We start from the raw sequence: 22,856 nt of genomic DNA, 5'->3' as shown, positions 1-22,856 counted from the left end.
ATCTAATCATGAACATCCCCACACTAAACACGATAAATTGTGCCAAAGTATGTGATGTGAATTAACGCCAGCTCATCTATCAACATGCTGACATATGTCAGCTTGTCTATCAAGCATTGCTCAAGTCCAGAGTAAGTTGATTTATTAGAACTGAACTCCTCCATAGGCAGATTGCATAGTCTATGCAAGTTACCATTTTTTGTCTGGAAAACCTCAAAGGTTGTATTTATGTTGGCAATCAGGCTTAGACAAGAGTTTCACCCTTAGTTAACATATTAAAGAAGAGATCCCGGCATCTGTTAGTGGGACTTTTCCATAAAAGATGACAATCATTTCTTAATCAAAAATGTGAATCAGAGACAGCTGATGGAAATGCTAACTACATTGTTCTTGCATTGCTCTTCATGACACATGCTCATTTACATTTTACTTTGGCAGAAGGGTTCTTCAGGCCGTGACTGAACAAGAAGCAACTTCATCTCAGTTTAATTTTTCATTTTTTTTCTCCTTTTTTGCTTCATGGAAATTTGTTTAAAACTAAGAATAATCTGTATAGGCAATTAGAAGCAGGAATTAATAAGAGCTAATGTGCTTCACTCTAGTTTGTGAGTGGCTTGCCAATCCTTTTCCTCTAAAATATTTGTAAAAACATTGGAAGTAACTATATTACATTTATTTAAAAAAGCTCCTTAAACATCTCCTTAATGCCCTTTCCATCCAATACAAGGCCTCCACATTTAGGGTTTTTTTCTGTGGATTTAAGGGAGAGGTCAGGGAAGAGGTAAAGAATAGGATAACTGCTATCATTTCAGTTGCTATTTTAGAAAACTGGAATGACTGCTAATCTAAAGATTAAATACAGTACGTAATCCACCACAACAATGGAAATAAAGCATAACTGAAACTATATAGAATCCATATCAGGTCAAGTGACAGAACATTAAGAACAACTTTATATGTTACACAGAATATACAGAGATTAAAACCCACTGTCAGTACGATCACAGTGTTACTGTACCGACTAGTGACTTGAATAGTTGTAATTACTGAAGGAGAAAATTCAGGTTAGAAAGGAAAAATGCATCAAGTACACTTCTTCACTTGTCTAAATGATGATTAAATTAAAAGCCTTGAATATTTTCCTACACTCTGCTTCCAACTTAAATGGAATATTGCTGTCAGTATACAAACCTTATAGAGAGGTCACTTCTAATCTAGTTAGTATAAGTATTCTAAAGAACAGCCACCTTATAAAGGAGATTAAGTTCAGATGTTCAGAAACTTTAACAACAAGAGAAAGTTAGAAACCCTAAACAGCTACTTATATTTAACTATAATTACCTTTTAGAGAGCATTAGGCTAAACTCCAGTATTTTACACAGTCATTGTCTTAAAAGAAAATTCTACCACACCTAAAGGATAAGGCATAGCCATCTACTAATTGGCATATTTGTTTATTTGTCTCAGTTGTGAAAAGGTCCTTATTGTGTAAGCAGCAAAACAAATCTCAACTGAATGATTGCTATATGCAAAAGGACTGAAGACAATTGCCTCTGCAGTGAACTTAACAGTTCCAAAACAGCACACACGCAACATGCTATCTGAAAAAAGTTACTAACTTAACTACATGTATTAAATACTGAAAAAAGTTTTACATTTTTATTATAATTTATTTTATTTAACAATCTAAGAAGTTTGCAGCCATCAGAAGTTCCAGTGCAATTTCAGGTGCAATTGGGAATTCAGGAATCTCCGTAGAGCTGTTAGTATAGCGGACCTTGTAGGTGAAATACATGCATACTTTGGATAGGACATGGGATGGGATCTCTCTAAAATTCACCTCGTTTGTTTCATTTTCTGCAAACTGTCCTGTGGGAAAACAAACAAACAAAAAAATCAGAATCTCAATTCACTACAAAATGAAACACTTTACTACAATAATACAGTATTTTCCAAACAGACTTGCTAGGTTCCATATTCCTAGCTGCTACATTCTTCAGTGCAAAGCAGAGCGTTTCACATTTATAATCCTCACAAATTAGAGGATCCCTTGCATTAGAAAATGTTTGTTCATTTAGGCTGCAACATATTAATATTCTGAACCACTGCACCAGAAATATAGGTGTAATTCTGATGTTTGCTTTCAAGAGGTTCTCTGAAACTGTAGCGTGCTCAGCACTAAAAGCTCACACTACCATTTAGAAAAAGAGGTATACATCCAAATTTTTAGCTAGCTTTCTCAAGAAAAGAAAATGTTCCATATTTGCATATGCACACTCATCAGTTCTGTCTCCTCCCACTACCACTGAATTTCTTGGATGGTTTCTGGCAGATTTGACAGAGGGTTAAAGCCTTAAAGATACACTAACTTGATAAGCTGTGGGAAAAAAAAGGCATGCAGGAGCAAGAGGAAAACCCTAGTTGTACTGCAGGAAACGCTGCATGCTGTGAGAGCTTATCCCTGTTAGAGTTGAACATTTTATCCAAAGCTCAAATCTCAAAACACAAGTATATTTGAACCTCTCTTCTGTGCCCTCTAAGCATGAAACAGAGGATACGAAATCCTGTCGTTAGTCCCACAGCCTTCCTCTAATGTTAGATTTGTCACTGTTTTTATCTCTCAGCTTTAAGCTTATTAAGCTGAAAGACAATACAAAGCCCACTAACATACACTCCATATTTATAGGTGACCTAGCAGTTATGTAGTTATCTCTATAGGGATATCTCTGTAGGGATCCCTTTCACAATAACCACAAAGCAGAGCTATTTACTAATGTCTCAGTGTATTTATGTAGAAATATCTGAACACACATCCTGAAGCCAATCTGCCTTAAAGCTATAATGGAAACAGTAGGAAGCAACACAACTGTTAGCATATTGACAACGTCACAATACTGAAATAGAGAACGCTTACACATAAGTGAAACTACGGCCTGTAGACAGTAAGAATAATTTTACTTGCAAACTTGTTTATCTTACAAATGTTTATGTAAAACATTCTTAAGTGCTGACTCCTTTACAGAGTCTCTTTTCTAGCCCTCTTTGCCTTTTATTTCTTCATATTGTTACAGATCACAGGACAAATTTGGAACAATCCGGTTTTGTAACTACTCTTCTTGCACACCTCAGAGGCAGATACGGAGTGAATTAGACAATGGATCTGCAATGTATTTTCATGTTCATATTTTATCTGAGAATTTTAATTAATTAATTTGCCCAACTACTATTGAATAATTTGAAAGTATATTCAGCAAATAGATGTTGCCAGCAATTCCATTCATCACAATCAAAAAGAATTGACCATATTTGATCAGCGGTCGATACCGCCTACTGCTACTCGACTGGCCAAAAGTAATTGTATGGGACAAGGGCAGAGAAGAAGAAAAACATGCAAGTCAATTTCTCATTCTCCTCTCCACCCTTTCATGGTTCAACAATTAGTTCAAACACTTCTTAAAACAGAAGTAGTCTCACATACCTAGTAACACGTGAAGGGTTTTCCTTCAGTCAATTTATCTCTTCTTCAAACTTACACTAACTTGTGCCATTAAGCTCAAGTACTCCTTGCCATAAAGACTTTGTGAATACTTCAAATTCTACCATGGAGGAGCAATGGAGTCACTTGTCTTGAATTTGACAGCTGCAAGCTTCATATAATGACCTCAATTACATTTAACAGAGGAAAATGGTAGTAATAACATCATAAAATTACTAGCCATCCAGAAACTTATGGAGTTCAATTATATGGTATACAATACTCCACAGAGGTGGACAGTTCCAATGGAAATGGAATTAGTAATGGTCTGAACAAGTTATTATTTGCTCCAGCTTTTGCCCACTATATGATAGAAATTCAAATAATCCAACAGAGAAAGAGAAGGACATGAGGGTATTACATCTGTTATACATACCTGGTCCACTCAACATAGCTTTTATTGTTCCTGATGTTAATGCATGCTCTCTTTTTACAATGAACTCATGGCCATCAGAAGATATTAACTTCACATACATTGCATCTGGGCCCTCACACCCACCGTATGTTTTCTCTTCTCCATCTGTGAAGGAAAACAACAGTTTCAGTATACAATGACTGATTCCAATTACAAGAATGCAAGCTTCAGTCTTTCCTGTGACTGTGTTTGCAGACAGAAGAACCACTGAAGACCACCAAGAATGAGGTAAATATTTGCATATTTCAAGACTTCTCTGAAAAGTGTGGTAACCTATTTCAAAAGAGGAATTTTTAGAAAAATGCATCTATTTTGATTAACATCTCCCTTCTCTCCATCACCAAATTCTGACATGATTTCAGCAATCTGTGTAGGAAAAAAAATTTCCTCCAGATGAATTCTCAAGTGAAAATAATTTACTCATTTTAAGAACATGCTACTTGTTCCATTCACAAAATGACTGCCACGTCTGGGACAGTGGTACTTATAACTTACAAGTCATCTAAACACATATCCAATATTTCAAAATACAGACTGTAAGAGAAAAATGCTTTTTGACGCACAGTAGGAATGAAAGCAGTCAAAGCACGTATTTTTGTGCTGGAAAATTGAAACCGAGTTAATTCCTTGCTCATTGCCAGTTGGACTAAGAAAATTAGTGCATACTCATGTTGTGACTTTGGTGAGAAAGCAAAAAAAACCCCAATGAGTTTGTGAAGTCTCCCCATAAGTTTTGACTATGCTTTTCCTGTCTCTCTGCTCTCTTTTGTCTTACTATGTATCTGCTTTGACAACATGCTCTTTGGGGTAGGAACCACTGACTACTCTGTACCCACATCATGCTCAGCACCAAGATGACTTTGGAGATGGTCTTCATGCACACCTGTAAACTGTAATAAAGATCATCATAACTTTAAACAAAAGGGGAAGGAAGGTTTAAAGTTCAAAGAAAGGCCCAACTCGATAAATATACAATTTCTATCATATTCAAATTGGAAAGTTAATGTTGTTATTTCAAATACTGTATTTTCTAAAGGAGTACAGACCCATTACACCAAGTATTGCTTCATTTCTATTAGAAATTAATACTTGAGTTTGATACTGCATGTAAGATTAAATATTCAGGACAGTATTAATTTTGGCAGTAAGGTAAAACTGGAAGTCTTTAAAGTTCTAACAGCTTGGAAAATCAGATAATACTTATATCCTTCTAGAAAAATAATCCTCTATATAGTTGCTGACAATGTTAATAACTTGCCATCAGTGCCAAAGATGCTAAAATACTTTCAGAAAACGTATAGCTAGCACCAGAATCTTTCCAACCTTGTTTCATTAACCATCATTTGTAGTGAGAGAGATATGAAAAGTTCAATTAGCCATGTTTCACACACATACAGTAATTTAACAGTCAGTCCCTATTATGACCTCTTAGCCAGAATTAAACAGATTGACCTTAGCAAACAATATAATGAGAAATTTCAGCAGGGAAATTTTCTTGCCCCCTATCTAAAAGTTTTGTGCTATAAAACCTAAAGGCATCCTATTTTAGCACGTACATTTTCATCATTTGGCATATTAATTATATTTTACTGTTAGACAGATACTCATCTCAATAAGCAACATTCACACAAAAAAATCCTCTAAAAACTACATTAGCTGGAAGATCCACAAAGTTTTCAGGCTACAATTAAAAAAAAACACACATAAAAAAGCTATAAGGTCAACATTTAGAGTCTTATAGTCCAACCCCTCTTAACAAGAGCTAAAATGTTTCACGTGAGAAACAGCAACAAAAATCTAAGAACACTTACCCATTCTCTTCTTATAAAAAAATTATTTCTTTTCAACAGCAGCTTTTGCAATAGGAGCGTCTGAAAATACACGAGGCAATTTTTTTAGTCACTACTGCAATTTCTTAAGTCAGCACTAGTTACATTTGCATTATTAAAAAGGCTATTAAAAAGAATATGATGACACAAAGCTTGCAATGTCATGAACACTAAACGCTGTTTTGAAACTGGTGTTTCCTGGTTTGGGTTGGTTTTTGTTGCTATTGGTTTGTTGACTTTGGTTTTTTTTTTTGCTAAATATATCCCCACCAGCTTACTATATTATAGAATCTCCAAATCATTGCTTTGCAAAGAAAATGTTTCTTTAAGGTTTTTAAAAGCCCTTGATCATCAAGCCACGGTTACCTCAGGAGCCTGTTACACTTCTACTACTACAGACACCACCCATGCAGCTGTAGTGGGGAGATAAAGAGAGCAAGTTCTGCCACAGCACAGAAGGCACTGAAGAGAATAAACAGTGTGTCTACAGAAGAAAAGTCAGGCAACAGTTCAGTACATTGTGAATACAGGAGGAGCTGTTGCATCACATGGTTGTCCTGGTATTCCCTGGACACCTCAACAAATTGGAGAAGGGCAAACAGGAATTCTACAAAGTTCAATGGCAAATGCACCTTTGGAAGAATTACACCATGCACCAGTACTGACTTGTCTGACCAGTGTCTCGGTCAAAGGGTGCTGGTAGACAAACTGTGGGATGGCAAGAACACACACCAGCAATGTGCCCTTGCAGCAAGGAAGAGCAAGACCAAGCCTGGCTGATCGAGGAGGAGAGCAGCCCAGTACACTGAGCAAAGGCATCCTTTCATTCTACTTAGCCCTGGTGGAATATATGGAGTACTGGTCTGGGCTCCTCAGTACAAAATACACTGAAATGCATCCTAGATTGGAGCATCTGTCAGTCACAGAAAGACTGACAGAGCTGGGGAATTCAGGCTGGAGAAGAGAAGGCTCAACAAAACAATCTGATCAGTGTGCATTAAATACCTGGCCCTCCAAGCCGTCCTTCCTAGAAGATTGAGAGTTCCTGACACATACACCAATGTCATTTAGATAATCTACTCCAGATATTTAATGTAGTTATTCACATGGTAAGTTAACCAGGAATTCCAGAGCTTACAAGCTGACACTCAGCTTGCTGCAAATGTTATTTGTCATGAAAATGATTCCAAAGAATACAGAAATGAAAGCACTTATTTGCATAACAAATCCAGTATTTTCAGATTCAACTTGTATTTCTCTGTATTGAGCTGCATCTCTGCTGTGGCAAAGAAAACTATGAAAGAGAAATTTCACCCACCTGCTGTCCTAAAATTCCTTTCGTGTCTACTGCTACTCTACAAACATTAACCCAGTACAAATCAATGACGTACTGCTGCATACTCAAAGGTTCAGCAAAACATGACCAGGGATTCTGGGTAGTTATTCAGTAGAAAACCGGGGTTGGGGCAGCAAAAAGTCTGCTAAGAATTCTGATAATTCATTAGATTGCTACGAAAAGCAATGAGCAAAAGCAGACGCACGAACTGCTATTGCTCACTGCTGAGAAGGATCCCAAGAAGGCGTGAAAAAGCAGAAGAAACTGCTCCCCACATTTCCTCCCTCTTCTATTTGTGGTAAAAGCTGGGGCCAAAAAAAAAAATTAAAATAAAATAGTAAGCAAGTTGAGGAGAGAGCTGAAGGACTTGGAGGAAGTTTTACAGAGATTCCTAACCAAAGTCAAGAGACTCAGATCTTTGGAAGCTGCAGCTCCTTGCTATTGCAGATAGCTTCACTTCTCAAAAGTACTTCAGTGCTCAGCGTTGATTTCTTCTGTCTCCCCTTCTTCATAACCATTTCAGGCAAGGAAGTATGAAATAAAACCAATAGTTTCTCAAGCTCTCACAAGGAGTCACTTTCAGTATAATTAGCCATTCATGACTAGTTTTGAAGTGTCTGCAGAACAGTGAGCAAAAAGCATCTCCTGCCTGCTTTGCTGTTGCATTTGAAAATTATTCCAACCTCACAGAAATATCTTAGTTTTTTTTTCCTTTCTCAATGGAGTACTTCAAATCTTCTTCCATGTATAAACTTCTTGAACATTAGGCATGTTCAATAATGATCTTAATTTGTATAGACTGCCATACCATAATATCAAACTTTAACCATTCAATAATTCCTGTAACTCCTCCATGGAAATTACACTTATGCGCTGAAATAGTAACAGCACAAAACCGATAGCATCTTTCATCTGTTCCAACAAGTTTGGAAATGGAAATTGTCCTGTTGGAGAGCATCGATTACTCAGGAACAAAAAGGCTACCTTGTATAACCTAAGGGAGCTAACATATTAAAGCTGGGGAACTGAAATAATGTCTACATCAAAATATTAGAGCTGTTGCAAAAAAACCCCACAGTGAACATTTTAATAATGTCAAATGAAACGTGTTATCATACGATGAAAGAGGAAAAAAATAAGTTATTAGCACGGCGAGTGTGAAAAAAAAAAACCATGGTCAGAAGAGGCAGCCAACAGAATGAAATATAAAGGAAAACAGGATACAAACATGGTAAGGATTAGCATGCTGAAGTAACCTAACATTAAGAAGTGAATCTGTTATTTCCTCGATAACAGGAAAGGAAACTAGATGGAACCTGGACAAGACAAATCATCTGGTGTTAAACAAATGTGAGAAGAGGATAATCATATGAGAAAAATTGTCTAATAGAATAAAGTAAGATGATGCAAATGTGCAACATTTAGACTGAAAAGGAGTACTAGGTCCTCCAAAAATGACATTAAGCATGTTATTCTAACAATGCTGGGGGAAAAAAAAAAAAAAGCAGGCAGATTTAGATGAGACAAGTAGAAGGCATTGCAACAAAAGAGGAACAGAGCATCACACAAAGAAGTGATTCACTGGTCTTGAAAAACAGCACATGAAATGAAGTTGTATGAAACTTCATTATCTTCTTCAAAGAGAAGGCTCCAGGGGGACGTTACAGTGGCCTTCCAGTACCAGAAGAGGCCTACAGGAAAGCTGGGGAGAGACTTTTTATAAGGACATGTAGTGACAGGACAAGGAGAAATGGTTTAAAATTTGAAGAGGGTAGATTTAGACTAGGAAGAAATTCTTTACTGTGAGAGGGGTGAGACACTGGAACAGGTTGCCCAGTGAGGTTGTGGTTACCCCCTCCATAGAAGCATTCAAGGCCAGGTTGGATGGGGCTCCAGATCCCTCACAGCTTTGTTGCCCTTCTCTGGGCACTCTCCAGGGCCTCAGTGTCTTTCTTGTAGTGACGGGACCAAATCTCAACATGGTAGTTGAAGTGTGGCCTCACCAGAGCTGAGTACAGTGGGATGATCACCTCCCTGCTCCTGCTGGCTATACACTTTCCTATACAAGCCAGGATGCCATTGATCTTCTTGGCTCCCTGGGCAGAAGTAGTTCAAAATGGAAACACTACAGAAAGGAGTTACCGACATGACCAAAAAGCCTGCAATGTAATGAAAAAATTAGAAAGCCTTGCTTGTTTGGCTTAGCAAAATGAAGACAAATACAATTCATCAAATGGATAAGCAAAGAAGAAAAAGCATGCCAAGATCATGCCTTATTTTAAATCCAACTAAACAACATAATAGGATTAACAAATAATAAAATTTGTACTTCTAATAAAAAAAAGAATAACATAGAAATTATAGAATAGCTTTTTCTGTCAGAGGGTGGTCAGGCACTGGAATGGCTGCCCAGGGAGGTGGTGGAGTCGCCGTCCCTGGCAGTGTTCAAGAGGCGTCTGGATGAGGAGCTGCGAGATGTGGTTTAGTGCTTGTGTGGCAATGGTAATGGGAGGATGGTTGGATACATGATCTTGTAGGTCCTTTCCAACCTGGTGATTCTATGATTCTGCAGAACAAAAGCAACATACCACTGCTAAAAGCAGAAGGCTCAGGAAACCTACCTACTTTTAAGCAAGTAACATCATACATCCCACTGTATTCACCTTGGAAGCATGGGACAGAACTTGGTTCCACTTCACTCCATTTGTTCTGACATAATGTATAATTTCAAAAAAATATGAAAAGTGATAATTATGACTAAGAGTGGTAATATAGATTTTCTTCTGACAAAATACAGACGGTGAAGAGCAAAAAAGGATCACAGGGTCAATGCAACAATAGAAGCAATAAGCAAAGGAAAACAGGAAACTTGGAAAAGCTATAACAAAACTAAGAAACTGTTTGCAAGTACTGGTTCTTCAAGAAGTGCACGTGTGTCATGATACATTATGAAGATCTGAACATATTTCAGTTCTACGTGATTGTTTTGTGAAAAGCATCTTCTTTCCAACAACTACACCCAAGTTATCTGAGATGTTATTAACATGATCCTACACGAGCCACAGCCTGTTTTCTTCAGTCAACTCCCTTCCTGGTTCATGAGCTTACACAAGAGTTAGTGGAAGCAGTAACAGATTTACATGTTGAGGTAGAATATAACTAAGAATCATAAACCACCATAATTGTCAACACAAATCAAGTGTTCCTGTTTCCGTGCTGGAATACATTTATCTCCTCACAACCCCAAGAAGAAAAGATATGGTATAGTGAGTTTAGTTTTTTCTTTTTGTTTCTCTTGAGCATTAAATGTAAGGAAAAAAACAAAAACAAAACAAAACACATGACCTCTTTCCTAACTTACGCCCAAAACTGCATGCTTGTCAACCAACACACCCAGAATTTTCAGAACATCACTTCCTTCTACACCTTCTAAGCCTGGGAGACTAAAATATAATTGATGGGCATAAGTTAATTTAACTGAACACAGGCAACTGCTGTACACAGCACGAACATCATCCTTCCAGTCCAGTTAGCACAAGAAACTTAAATCTATGCAAACATTTGCAAGCATTCAGATTCTTTGTTCCCACAGAAAAATATTTGAAACTCAGATTCTGGTGCAGGGTAACTCGAAAGGCTTCCAAATCATTAGCTGTGCAATACAAGCACACACACGTCTTTTGTACGCTTCAGTTGGTGACATTTTTGTATTCTGTGAGATCAACTTTTTGGAAAATGTGGGGCAAATAACAAAAATGCCTTCACAATTCCTGGGTTTGTTGAGAAGTCAAATGTGGAATTTTCTGAGTGTCATTTGTAAATCAGGAAGAGTTCTTCAGCAAAGAAAGGCCACTGTATGCAAAATGAACAGTGTCTTACTGTTTAATCCTAAACTATAGTCCTACTCTAGATCCTAAAGAGAAGCTTGTTTAAAAATACCACTCTTCAGTTCAGTATTCGCTGTTTAGGGCACACAAAAAAATAATGTAAATATGGATTGAAACATATTTAGAAAAATCATGAGGGAAAACTGGTACAGCAAGATTGCCAGATCAGCCAGTTTACTAGGAAGGTACACTAAAGGTGAATGCTAGTTCAGACAAACAGGTGAGTTAGGATGCCACGCATGGAGTATCAAAGGCCTCACTTTATTTAAGGTACTCTTTTTTCTTAGGGAACTTTATTTTCCAATAATTCCCAAGAGAAAAAAGAAAAAAAAAAAAAAAAAAAGGCAAGCATTACAGTTTTCTCCCTAATATAAAAGGAAAGCCCTGGTTACTTTATATCTCCAGCTGTTAGAGGAAATAAAGCTGCTTGCACATTCCAAATTTTTAATACAGTATCAATTTCTGTTCTCTCATTAAAGCATTCATAAAAAACCGCAATTATGCAAACTACCCCACAACAATGGTAACTACATTCTGAGCCTTTTCAGATGCAAGAAAACTTGTAAAAATCCTATAAAAAAAATTTTACTCTAATTCAAAAAATATTTCTAGGACAAAATGTAGGGCATACACTGAAAATTCCAAGAAAAACAAACAAACAAAACAAAAAAAAAACCAGCAAAAACAGGTGAAGTTAAGCAAGCTTTCAAAAGATATTAATTTATTCCCATATAGAAAGCATAAGGGGCAAATGGATCAGGAAAAATGTACAAAAGTGAGAGACAGAAGACAGTACCTTACAAAACTGGATCTCCTCAGTGAACCAGTATTAACTCCTCACATTAAGAATACAAGAAATTTTGTACATTATTTCATCACCATTTCAGTACTAAAAAGAAAAAAATCTCACATGACTTTTCTCTATTACAAAGAAATGCCAGAAGTGATGAAAGCTTCTCAAGATCATATAACTTAAATTTCTCAGTGCTGAAGGTAAATCTTAGTGGGAAAAAAAAAAAAAAAAAGTATTTACACACTAGATAGCTGATCTCAAGATGTATTACAGAAAAACACATATCTCTGTAAGGACCCTTTCAATTAATAAATTGTATTTCACTCCCAATTATATTTTTGTTCTTAGCATAGCAAAAAGAGGAAACTTGAGTACAGAAGGGAATAAATACAGGTACAAAGCTCTTTTTATCCTGAAGGTCTCCGAGATGCTTATATCTACATTTCAAACTGAAGCTCTCAAACAGCAAAACCAGAGCAAACCCAAGTAAACAGCAAACCGACAACTACATCTTCCTATAGCGCAATGCTCGCATTGCGATCTACAATATTAATCTTTAAGGCTCCTTCAAACTGTACCACACTTTATAGGTAACACTGGCCCTCAGAGCTACCTGCTAATGTCACACTTTTCACATATGTACCTAAAGCCATCATTACCTTATCAAAGCTCGTGGTCACCTACAGAAAAACAAAGCCTGTCTTTAAGTAGCACGGGCAGTCAATCGCTCTTCCTCATCAGTCTTGTTTTGCTTACATTCACTGACCATTACAGCCAAAGCACTTCAACTAGCACTTCGCACCTTGGCACAACAACGCCAGAGAACACATCCTAAATCCTTTTGGCCTTAGTTACTGCCCTTTCTTTAAGACATGGCGTAGGAAGAGGGTGGACATAATTCGTAGCGGAAAAAGTTTAAGAGCGATATTTAATTACAGCAGCGTTCTGGAAAGCCCCTTTCCCGGCGGCGTGTGGAATCCAGAGAGACTTTTACAGAGAGGAGAAACGCTACCAGCTCACACCCGGCAGGGGAACCCCAGCCTAGAAGTGAACCCCTAGCAGCGAGCTTCCCGCACTATGCACGCACGCACCCCCGCCTCCTCCCCACACGCCCCCGGCTCTTCCAGGCCTCTCCGCTCGGCGCTCCGGGCCTCCCGCCCCCGGCAGCGAGGCTCGCCGCTCTCCCAGCGGCAGACCCCGTGGACACCTCCCAGGCGGCTGTGGCGAGGCCTCTCCAGCCACTCACCCGTCGGTGCCGCTCCTCCGCCCCGCTCGCAGGGCCCCCGCCGTATCGGGCCAGCTGCCTTCCAAGCGCTTCCGTTGGGTCACGGCGCACTTCCGGCCCCCCGCACACTGCCCTTGGAAGGCGTGCGAGCGCTCAGCTCCCGGCGTGCTGCGCGGCGGAAACGGGGCATGCCGGGAGCTGTAGTTTATGTAGGGGGAGGTGTTGTCCGCCATGTTGTCCCTAAGGTGGGCGACGTGCGAGGGCAAGGTTTGCTGCGCGGCCGGCTGGAACGGCTGAGGCTTGAGCATGCCCGACAGCTGCCGGTGAGGCCGCCCTGGCACTCACGGGCCGAAGAACGGCCGTCAGCCACGAAGCCGCCGGGAGTACTCCGGCCGCTCGGCCGTGGCAGTGCCGCCACGTTTATCTGCTTCTCGGCCTCAAAACACCGCCAGTCCGTTAGGTCAGAGCGGAGCCCCGTAAAGCACAGCCCGGCCATTTTACGGTGAAGGGTTCCGACGTTGCACAGCGCTTTCAGCCTGTTTTACGCTATTTTGCCATTCCCGGCACCTCAGCCCGCAGGTGCCCGGACATTCCCATGATATAACCGCAGAGGCAGCCCCGGGCTCCGTCACACCGCTGGGTGAGAGCCGGGGGGGCCTAATTGCGGCGGAACCAAAGGTCGGGGATGCGCTGTGGCGGCGGCGGCGGATGCTGCGCTAGTGGACCGCGCCGTTTCCGTTCCGTTCCCCACGCGTCTCGCTGCCGGCTGCTGCTGGAGGGACCGTGGCTGCCATGCTGTTCCGCGCCGCCGGCTGCTGGCGTGCCGCCGTCTCCCGGCCCGGCCCCGTTTGGCTGCGGGGCGCGGCTCACCGTGGGCTTCCGCTTGCCAGTCGCCGTCTGGGATTCCCCCAGCCTCTGCCCGCGGGGAGACAGCGGCTGCGGAGCAGCTGCGGGGCGCTTCCCGAGGTGCGCTGGGAGGGGAAGGGGTTCGGGTTGGCTGCGCTTTGCTTTTCGAGAAGTACGAACGTAACGGAGAGAGGCTGGGTAGGCATATTTGGTTTCTCAGCTTCGCTGGGCACGAAGTTTGCTGCGGGATGGTGGTCTTTGACTGGGGTTCTAAGAGGTAAAGGTCGTGACTGCCTCCTTGCAAAGCTGTGTGCAGAAAGTATTGCAGGTTATAGCACAGTGTGTCATACAGTGAGCTGGGCTGTACTGTGCCAGCAGTGTGCTCAGGTGGCTAAGAACCAGCAGCATCCTAGCCCATATTGGAAATTACATAGCCCGCATAATCCAGTTGTGCAGGGAGGCTTGGGTTGGACACTGGGAAAGAACTCTTCACGGAAGGGGTTGTGAAGCATTGGAACGGGCTGCGTAGGGAAGCAGTCGCTGTCCCTGGAGGTGTTTAAGGAGTAGATGTAGTGCTTTAGTAGCAGTGTGAGGTTAACAATTAGGCGTGATGACCTTTAGAGGACTTTTCCAGTCTAAATGATCCTGTAGCAAATAACCCAATCTTAATGGCTACTTCAGGTTGCTGGGAATAGGTTCAGGACACAGAGAATCTTCTGTGCACGTAGTGGCCTCAAGTTGTTCCAAAGGAGATTCAGTCTGGATATTAGGAAAAGCTTCTCAAAAAGAGTGGTGAGATATTGGAATAAGCTGCCCAGGGAGGTGGTGAAATCACTCCTTGGAGGTGTTCAAGAAATGCTTAGATGTGGCACGGAGGGACATGGTTAGTGGGTATGGTTGAAGGGCGGGTTGGTGGTTGGACTAGGTGATCTTAGAGGTCTTTTCCAGCCTTAATTATTCTATTCTATGATTCTCTGAAGTGCTGATACTGATTTTGCTTTCATCTTTCAGGTTGCATCTTTTCAAGGGGTAGCAGTTCGCAGCCTCAGCACATCTGCTCCTTCTGACCACCCAGAACATGGAAGATTGGTTTATAAAGGAAACTTAGCAAAAGCAGTGTTAGGTGTGTAACTTGAAAGGATCTTTATTGATTTTTTTTTTCCCTAATATTTAAAATATTTAAATGCAACATTAAGAAAGCAAATGTTCTTTCCAACTGTGCTAAAACCCCAAATCTCTGTACAGAACACGAATATATATCTTGCTGTGATGCTTGATTTTATACTTCTGTGGTGTATAATGATTAATATTAACAGAATTTGTGTTTCAGTTAATTTTAGGTCTGCAGGGAGTTCTGAAAACACAGTGCAACTGTAATCCCTCAGCCTGCTTCTGTTTCTCTTGCAGCCTTTCGAGTGATTATCCACCATTGACCAACTGTAACTAATATTTGCATTCTGTATGCTTTTGAATGTCACTAAAATGACAGAAGTGCTGTCTGTGATGAGACTTTGGTTAATCTCTCTTTGACCAGTTAATGTTTTTGCTTAGCAAAAAGTAGTTCGCTGATGTTTTCTGATGGACATTTTTGAATTGAAGGGGGAAGTATGCCCTGATACATTCAGTTTTCACAGCATCTTTAGACTACTGGTTCTCATTATGTCTCAAGGATGGTGGGTGATTGATAGCAGCAGCTGCTGATTTTCAAGCTGTGTGCAAAGATGGCTGCAGAATGCTTGTGAATGTACAATAACCTACATTTTTCAAATTAAACACAGTGGGGGACCAAGCAAACTTGTTTCTTTAATGCACACTGAATGTCTAATGTGGTTGTTGATGAAGAGAGAAGTGCCCAGCCATATCTTTAATTGTTATTCCTGTCTGTAAAGTGAAAAATACATATATCTGCATAATTGCATAATAGCAGAGTTCATCATAGAAATAAAACCAGCTACTAGCTTTGATTAAACCCAGCATATATATATAAAACAAAGTATAAAACAGTATAAAGTATAAAACCAGTATAAAACAAACCTTGAGAGTGGCAGGAAGAGAGGACTGGACCTTCTGGTACTTGTTAATGGCTTATTTTATTGGAGAGTGTTTTAAAAAAGGCTTTTCAGTAATTTTAGGTGTTGAAGTAATGACAAAAATTTGTAGCACAAGGTACATAGGTAATTACAGAGGCAATTTTACTTACAGGTATTAATCTTGTTTTTTTGTTTTGTTCTATATAGGTGTGAGATTTTTCTCCTACTCCACCAGCATATTTAACCTGTTCATGACGCCCTACCTCGTGCTGAAAACTGGTATTGGATTTGACAGCTTGCTTCTACAAGCTGCATTCTATGGGTTGATAGGATTTTTTACGTTTGTTACTCCAGTTACTTTGCATATCCTTACAAAGGGCTATGTGATTCGACTCTACTATAAAGAGGAAATGGACACATACACAGCTATTACGTACAATGCAATCTTGGCAGAAAAAGCAACTGTCTTCCATCAGAAAGATGTAAAGATTCCAGACATCACCAAGATGTTTACAACATTTTATGCTAAAACTAAATCAATGCTTGTTAATCCAACGCTTTTCCCGGATCCTCAGGATTATAACCGTCTCATGGGCTATGACAAAGCCTTTTGTTTTGATTTTGAGGAAGAAGAGAAAGGTGGTGAAAGTAAATAATGTGGAGATAAGGAATGTCACTTACTGTTCATTGTGCACTGCTATAAATGTGAAAGAATGTTAAACTATATTACGGTTTCAAAAGTATCAGGTAACAGTAGAATTTCTCAAATTTTGGAATGTACTGAATTTTTTTTCTTAAACCTATAAACAGTATGTAGGGCTTCGTCAGAGTTAACAACACAAAATACACTAAAATACTTCTGTTTTTCTTGTGCTTGTTCTTGTTTTTGTTTTGTTTTTATTTTTAACTAACCAGGAGAACCATGCATGGACTGTGCTGCAAACTCTGTCTCTGCTTTAAAAGGAACTTTTCATATAAAAAAAAATCTGGAATGTTCATTACCTGTCAAGCACATTGTTAAGTTCTTAAGATTAGAGAGAAACTGTGCTTAACACAGAAAGGTCGGGCTGTTTTTAATGGATACTACTCTTCATCCCATTGGAGTAGGGTTGGCCTTCACTTCGAAAGACAGGGGCAGATATTACAGCTGACACCTCTTGTAGCCTTCTTTTAGAGGTCTGTGGGTTTCTGGAAAAGATGGAAAGGATGGCTGGGTTGCAGCAGTCTCTAAGTATTCACAGCTACTTCAATGTTTTTCTGAGATAGAATCACACTCCCAAGCATCTCTTTTCCCAGAGATGGAAAAGAAGGAAGATCTGTGCTGTGAAAATCTTGCTAAGACAAATATTTGTACCAATTTAAAATACCAGCATCTAATGGTTTAAATGGATTCTTTTGGCATTTATGAAAGCCAGGGAAACAAAAGGGAATCTCTTACAGAGTACTGTTCAGAGCTTGTGCCTTTAAAAAATATACCTCTTGATTTTTAACTCCGCAAAGAAAGTCACATTTAGTTTGAGCATTGAGTATAAGATCATCTCATGAGTAGGTTGTTTGAATTAGTTCTGCACTCTGAATATGTGGAAATTGGATTTAAATGTTTTTAAACCAAGCAGAAGTTTGTCACATAAACTGACAGATACTTGTATACAAGTAATGAAGGGTCTGAATATTTTAAGGCTTAAAAAATTACTGAATTAAAAAAAGAATAGGTGCAGAAATCATTTTGATTCTTTCATATTAGCAGCTTTATGTTGAACAGCCTGATCTATCTCTGCTAAGCCAGTATCACTGGGTAAGTAAACAGTGATATATTTTTGTATGTTTAATGCATTATACTGAAGGCAGGAGGCCAGTAGTAAGCAATTCTAATCACATGGTTATGGTACTTGTTGAAGTCATGTTTTACACCAAATTAAACATTTGTCCATTGTTTTCATGTCAGATGTGTTAATTCTCTTTTGTGCTCGTGCATAAAGTTAACTTCATCGTTGAATGTCTATTTGAGACATCAAAATTCTATTCATAGAGAACAGGAAGTAGTTTGGAAGAGTCAATAAAAGAAAGGCCCCAACTTTTGTTTATGTGCTTCTTCAGAAATCTTCAACCTTTTCTTCTGAATGCAAAGAATTTTTACTGTTGAAATTTGGAATTTTGCTGGATAAGAATTTAAGCAGCAATAATAAGAGATTTTCATCCAAGTGGTTATGTTTCACAAAACAAAACAAAACCCAAAGAAAACAGACAAGGGAAAATTATCTCTGGTACTTAAAATTTATCTCCTGACTGTGAAACACCAGGTAAGTTAGTAATGGTTTTCTGACACATGGGTAATTAAAAAACAAAATGACAACAACAAAAAAACAAAACAGGTTTCTGCCAGAAGTAGGCTGATAATTGTGGCCATGATGTGATCTCAGAAAAGCATTTCATATTTCCAACACGTACCTTGAAAATCATGGTAATCACTTTACTTTATTTGAACAGTACTTTAATACAGAAGTCCAATCTTATTAAAATGTGAAAACAGTTTTTGCTTTCCAGCGCTGGGGAAGATCAAATTTACCAGAGATGTACAATCTTCCACTGAGTCAACAATTTATTTTCTCCTAAATTGGCAAACTCTAAATTCAGGAAAGAAGCTGTGTATCTTCATAGACATTGTTATGGTCAACAAATAAGAATGCTTTTGACCCAATTACTGTTAGGACTTGACTGTCCTTGTTTGTAATTCCAGGATTCTCAGACCTGGTTTCTTTTGAACATTGATGTCTGGTTTAGATCCTTGGAACTTGTTGAGACCAGAACTTAGTACTCAAGCAATGATATTTTATTCTTTAGGTTAAAATTGTTTTTTATATATATATGTATATATATATATAAATCCAAAAAGACTTCTGTATGCATTTGTTTTACTTTGCATCCAGAATAGTCTGACTCAATACAGATAGTTTACTGTGTCATTACACCCCACTTGCAGAACACATCCTTTTATCGTACCACACAACCCAGTTCTCCAGATACTGAAGTTCAGATGCATTCCATAGTGTAGTGAGTGCATTTTCGAGTCAGAAAGTATGAAATGATTGATGTCCTTCTAAGCTAGAAAGTGTGCATAAAGCAAAACAGCCCCTTCTGCTACTAACACATTCTGTTGGAGAACTGACTTAATGCTATGATATAGATATATATATATATTTTTGTATCAGCTCCACAACCTTCCCTGTTCATTTATTAAATTTATTCACTGTTCCTTAATTTCGTGAACTACCATTTTCTTGTTGATCTTTCTTCAGTTTTTTCACCTTTGGTGAAAAGTATGTATAATTGCAGAGGATTTCCTGCAATCCAATGTTTTCATTCCTGGCAGTTTTTTTTTCGGTTCAGACTTGCCTGCATCATGGAAAAAAATTATAAGACATGAATGTGTACATACATGTGAGTAGAGATTCTGAAGGAAATACAGATAAAGAAGCTCAGTCTTCTGAAAGATGTTATCTACAAGCTGTCTTATTTGCAAGGCTATACCTTCTGTAGGAGTTGTGAGCTCCTGCAGCCCTTCAGTGCCAACCCATTTCTTGTTATAAGCAGCTGGGTCTCGCATCTTACTGTAGTACTGATTTTTCTCAATGTGGTGTGAAGAACAGGAACATATGAAATGACTCAAATCTCCTTCCTAGATGCTTGCCTCCTATCCCCTTCTGACCTTAAGAATTTCCACAGGAGGTTGTGGATGACTGCCATTTTCATGGGAAAACAGGATACAGGCAGATTCTTCTTTTCAGTCTCTGGCCATGTAGAAGTCTCTTGCCAGTGTTCCTTTCCTTTTTTCTCAAAGTCTTTGGCTTTGTCTGCAATATTATTTACCCGTATTATTAATCAGTACCTATCTGGTCTGAATTACAAAGTACAATGCTTGTCATTCCTTAATGTTATTTTTTAAATTAAATTATCCCACAACCCTCAGTCTTTTCTTGCATATGTAAAATATTCTGATCAGAAAATGATCCCCTTTTGATTTCAGAAAGAAATCTTTAAAGCTCTGAGTTGCTTCACACTCCTAAGTACACTTCCTAAAATTAGCTAGTTTCATTGGAGCATACTTTATTACACACCATAGTCATTTCATTGGCAAAGATGAGGAAGTGCTGAGTATTTTCAACTGTACTGTGAGAGTCTAATTAAGGTGATGGAAATTTAATGAAATTGTACTATGAAAAGTTAGAGCACATGAATTATTCCAGCTGTTCAGTATAACTTCATAGGTGGAAAGTTGTTAAACTGCTGTAATTTGGTTGCTGTGGAGTTCTGTGGCCATAACATCAATGTCCTCGTGACCCTATGTACCACGTAGCCTGCTGCAGCCCCCCTGAGAAATGGGACAAGTGAGCTGGCTAAGAGTTGGATCCACTGTAATAAGATTATTGCACAGTTATACAGGCCATAGTGAGTAGCTTAGAATAAGCTCAAATGAGCAGCTATTTAAAGCAGGGAAGAACAGAGAATAAGAGCAAACAGAAAACTTGTCCAGCTCTCTTAATTTCTTGACTACCTGGTAGGCAGTATTGCTTGGTATGCTTTCTGACTGTTCAGTTTCAGGTAGAGCACAGCCCTTTCTTTCCCCTTTATCCTCTGCTTTCTCTTCTTCCTGCAAAGTTTAATGATTCAATGTATACTTTAGGGTATAACTGTAAGCTTTAATCCTACACTTGGCTTGGAATGAATTAACTTGAAGCTTACTGGTAACAGTTATTTGCAACACAATTATTTCCACGGGACGCTTAGTCTGCATTTGCTTCACTTTTAACAGCCTCTGATGGCTTAACGTGATATATCCAAATCACATCATTAAGCCAAAATGCATATAGCATTAAAGAAAATACATTTGGATAATACACATCACTTCTTTCTTTATTTCCACCATTATTCTCTTGCTCTTGTCTCAAATGGCACAAAGTCACCAGTGGTGCACTGCTCTGGGATGCATCTGCCTTGGCACTCTCAGCACTCTGTCAGCTGTGTATAGAGGATCTGAATTCTCCAGCTCTGTCTAGTATCCCTGGTCATGACCCCACTTCCATAATATGTCACAATTCCATAGTATTTCATTCTGTCTGACAAACACTTTGGAACAGAGTGCTTTCCTCTGGTGCCCTGGAATACTGTTGGTCTGGGTTCTGTTGTTGCTGTTTTATTTTTTTTCTTGTGATGGGATATTATGCTAAAGTATATTGTTAATCTTTCCTAGGGGAGATTTCAGTGACTTATAAATGCTCATCTGGTCATAGCACTCATCTGCAGCCAACAATCTAAATGCAAAGTTATTATTTTAAAGAGATCTCGGCACTTGTTTGGGTGTATTGAGAAAGAAGATAAAGTACTAAAAACTAAAAGTACTAAAACACTAAAAGTCTCAAACATTTTGTTACATTACATTTATAACATTAAGGCTTTTAAACGCAAATCAGCTAGGAGGTTTGGAGTTAAATTTTACTCTCAGCATCTCAGATGTAGCCAAAACGAAAATTCCTAAGTTCTCCATATTTGGATTTATTTTATTTTCTGTTAAATGGACATGAGACTTGAAATGTAGTTATGAGTTGTATAACCAAGATGTTATAATCACAATATAATTGTGTATAATCAATAGATATCAAGATGTTATAATCGCAATATAATCAAGAGAGTAAGGCAAAGCAGACAACGATAACAAAAAGAGAATAAGTGGAAGAGCTTACCCTTCGGTTGAGCTCACCAGAAGACACCAAAAGAGGGGATCTCCAGAAGAGATCCTTCCCCACTGGTAGCCAGCTCTTAAATAGGTCTAGAAGCACAGCTGAATTGCCTTCACCTGTGCTCCTCTGGCTGACTCATGGCTCACCTCAGGTGATTAATCAGAGGTTCAGGCTGTGACTCAGCAGTTTCCATACATGAGTATAAATGAAAAACATTAAAGAAAGATTACCTAGTAAAAAATAAATGTAGAAATATACACATCCTTCCTCTCCAGTGCCCTTCATACTAAACTGAAAGCAGAAAAGCACACCTACAGTGTTCTAGTTTAGGGCTTTGGCCATTGAGTTCCACAGAAGGTCAGTTCTGTGAATGCCATTGATACAATCATTAGAGTACTCATACATCTAAAACAGAATTTGGAGAGGAGATTTGAAAAGGACAGGTTAGTTTGAATTAAGTACAGCTTGACCAGACATCATAGTAAAGGTTACAAACTTCATTGTCATGGTCACAAGAGAAATTTTAACCCTGATATCAGTAGGACTTAATTTCTCTAATTAGACAGCCAGATCCTTTTTAAAGCGAAGCACAGTTATGCTATATTTTTTAAAGTATTGAAATACTCTCATGCAGTACAATGCAACAAGGAATAGTGGAGGATGCAGGGGTTCCCCATGTGTTTGTGTATGCCACCAGGGGGGACTCCTTCCTCATCTATTTCATTTATGGCAGTAACTGTGAGAGAAAACAAGTAGCTTTGAACCCGGTCTGGAAAGTCACTGGATTCAACAAAGTGTTTGTCTTCATTTCAGTTGTGAGAGCTTTTATATATGACCTTGTAAATCTGCAGAGTTCTTTCTAATGAGTCCATCAGTTACCCAACGTGCTGTGCAGTGAAGCAAGTACCAGTCTAACAGCAGAGGGTCATCTCATGCCATACAGTCAGCGCAGTCTCCCAGCTACTTAAAACTGGCCTGTGACCTTTGCTGGATCTGTTGAGTCTTCTGTCAGTCCTGGCTTGTTCTCTGACTGATTAGACTCACTCCAGATCAATGGCCAGAGTTTTGTGATTTAAAACAAATATTTTCTTTTGACACAGGTATGAGGTAGCTACACTTCAGCGTCTCATTATTCTCATTATTTCTTTTTCCAGCTACTACAGCATCCTAGCTATTACAGCATCCTGATTTATTTTTATTTGCAACTGTGGTTGCAAATGGTTTG

The 22,856-nt window shown here is 39.0% G+C and overlaps 2 protein-coding genes across 5 annotated transcripts; one reads left to right on the top strand and one right to left on the bottom strand.

Annotated features, from left to right (window-relative positions):
- Positions 1-1,438: 1,438 nt before the first annotated feature.
- Positions 1,439-13,145, bottom strand: ELOC (elongin C). Of its 3 annotated transcripts, none has more exons than XM_048938658.1 (4): positions 13,042-13,145; positions 5,762-5,821; positions 3,912-4,055; positions 1,439-1,869 (listed from the first exon to the last, which is right to left on the bottom strand). In XM_048938658.1, the coding sequence occupies exons 2-4, from the start codon at positions 5,763-5,765 to the stop codon at positions 1,679-1,681; spliced, it is 339 nt and encodes a 112-aa protein (XP_048794615.1). In that variant the 5' UTR covers positions 5,766-5,821; positions 13,042-13,145; the 3' UTR covers positions 1,439-1,678. The 3 variants fall into 3 exon arrangements, with proteins under 3 accessions (XP_048794615.1, XP_048794617.1, XP_048794618.1); XM_048938660.1 differs by lacking the exon at positions 13,042-13,145 and adding an exon at positions 7,098-7,152; XM_048938661.1 differs by lacking the exon at positions 13,042-13,145 and adding an exon at positions 6,146-6,278.
- Positions 13,146-13,724: 579 nt separating this feature from the next.
- TMEM70 (transmembrane protein 70) lies at positions 13,725-17,835 on the top strand. 2 transcript variants are annotated; one of them, XM_048938654.1, is made up of 3 exons: positions 13,725-13,986; positions 14,878-14,989; positions 16,104-17,835. In XM_048938654.1, exons 1-3 carry the CDS (start codon positions 13,813-13,815, stop codon positions 16,550-16,552), a joined length of 735 nt encoding a protein of 244 aa, XP_048794611.1. In that variant the 5' UTR covers positions 13,725-13,812; the 3' UTR covers positions 16,553-17,835. The 2 variants fall into 2 exon arrangements, with proteins under 2 accessions (XP_048794611.1, XP_048794610.1); XM_048938653.1 differs by having other exon boundaries at positions 13,725-14,064.
- Positions 17,836-22,856: the final 5,021 nt, after the last annotated feature.

The sequence above is a fragment of the Lagopus muta genome, chromosome 3, assembly GCF_023343835.1.
Source record: "Lagopus muta isolate bLagMut1 chromosome 3, bLagMut1 primary, whole genome shotgun sequence".
NCBI lineage: Eukaryota > Metazoa > Chordata > Aves > Galliformes > Phasianidae > Lagopus > Lagopus muta.
Note: the sequence above shows the minus strand (reverse complement) of the source record. Positions and strands in the feature narration are given on the sequence as shown.

Excerpts from the sequence above, each read along its gene's own strand:
- ELOC (XM_048938658.1), bottom strand. Across the intron at positions 1,870-3,911 it reads AGCTATGTTGAGTGGACCAG|GACAGTTTGCAGAAAATGAA; the intron begins GTATGTATAACA and ends GTTTTCCCACAG.
- TMEM70 (XM_048938653.1), top strand. The coding sequence starts at position 13,813 with ATGCTGTTCCGCGCCGCCGGCTGCTGGCGTGCCGCCGTCTCCCGGCCC. Across the intron at positions 14,065-14,877 it reads ACGTAACGGAGAGAGGCTGG|GTTGCATCTTTTCAAGGGGT; the intron begins GTAGGCATATTT and ends TTCATCTTTCAG. Across the intron at positions 14,990-16,103 it reads CTTAGCAAAAGCAGTGTTAG|GTGTGAGATTTTTCTCCTAC; the intron begins GTGTGTAACTTG and ends TGTTCTATATAG.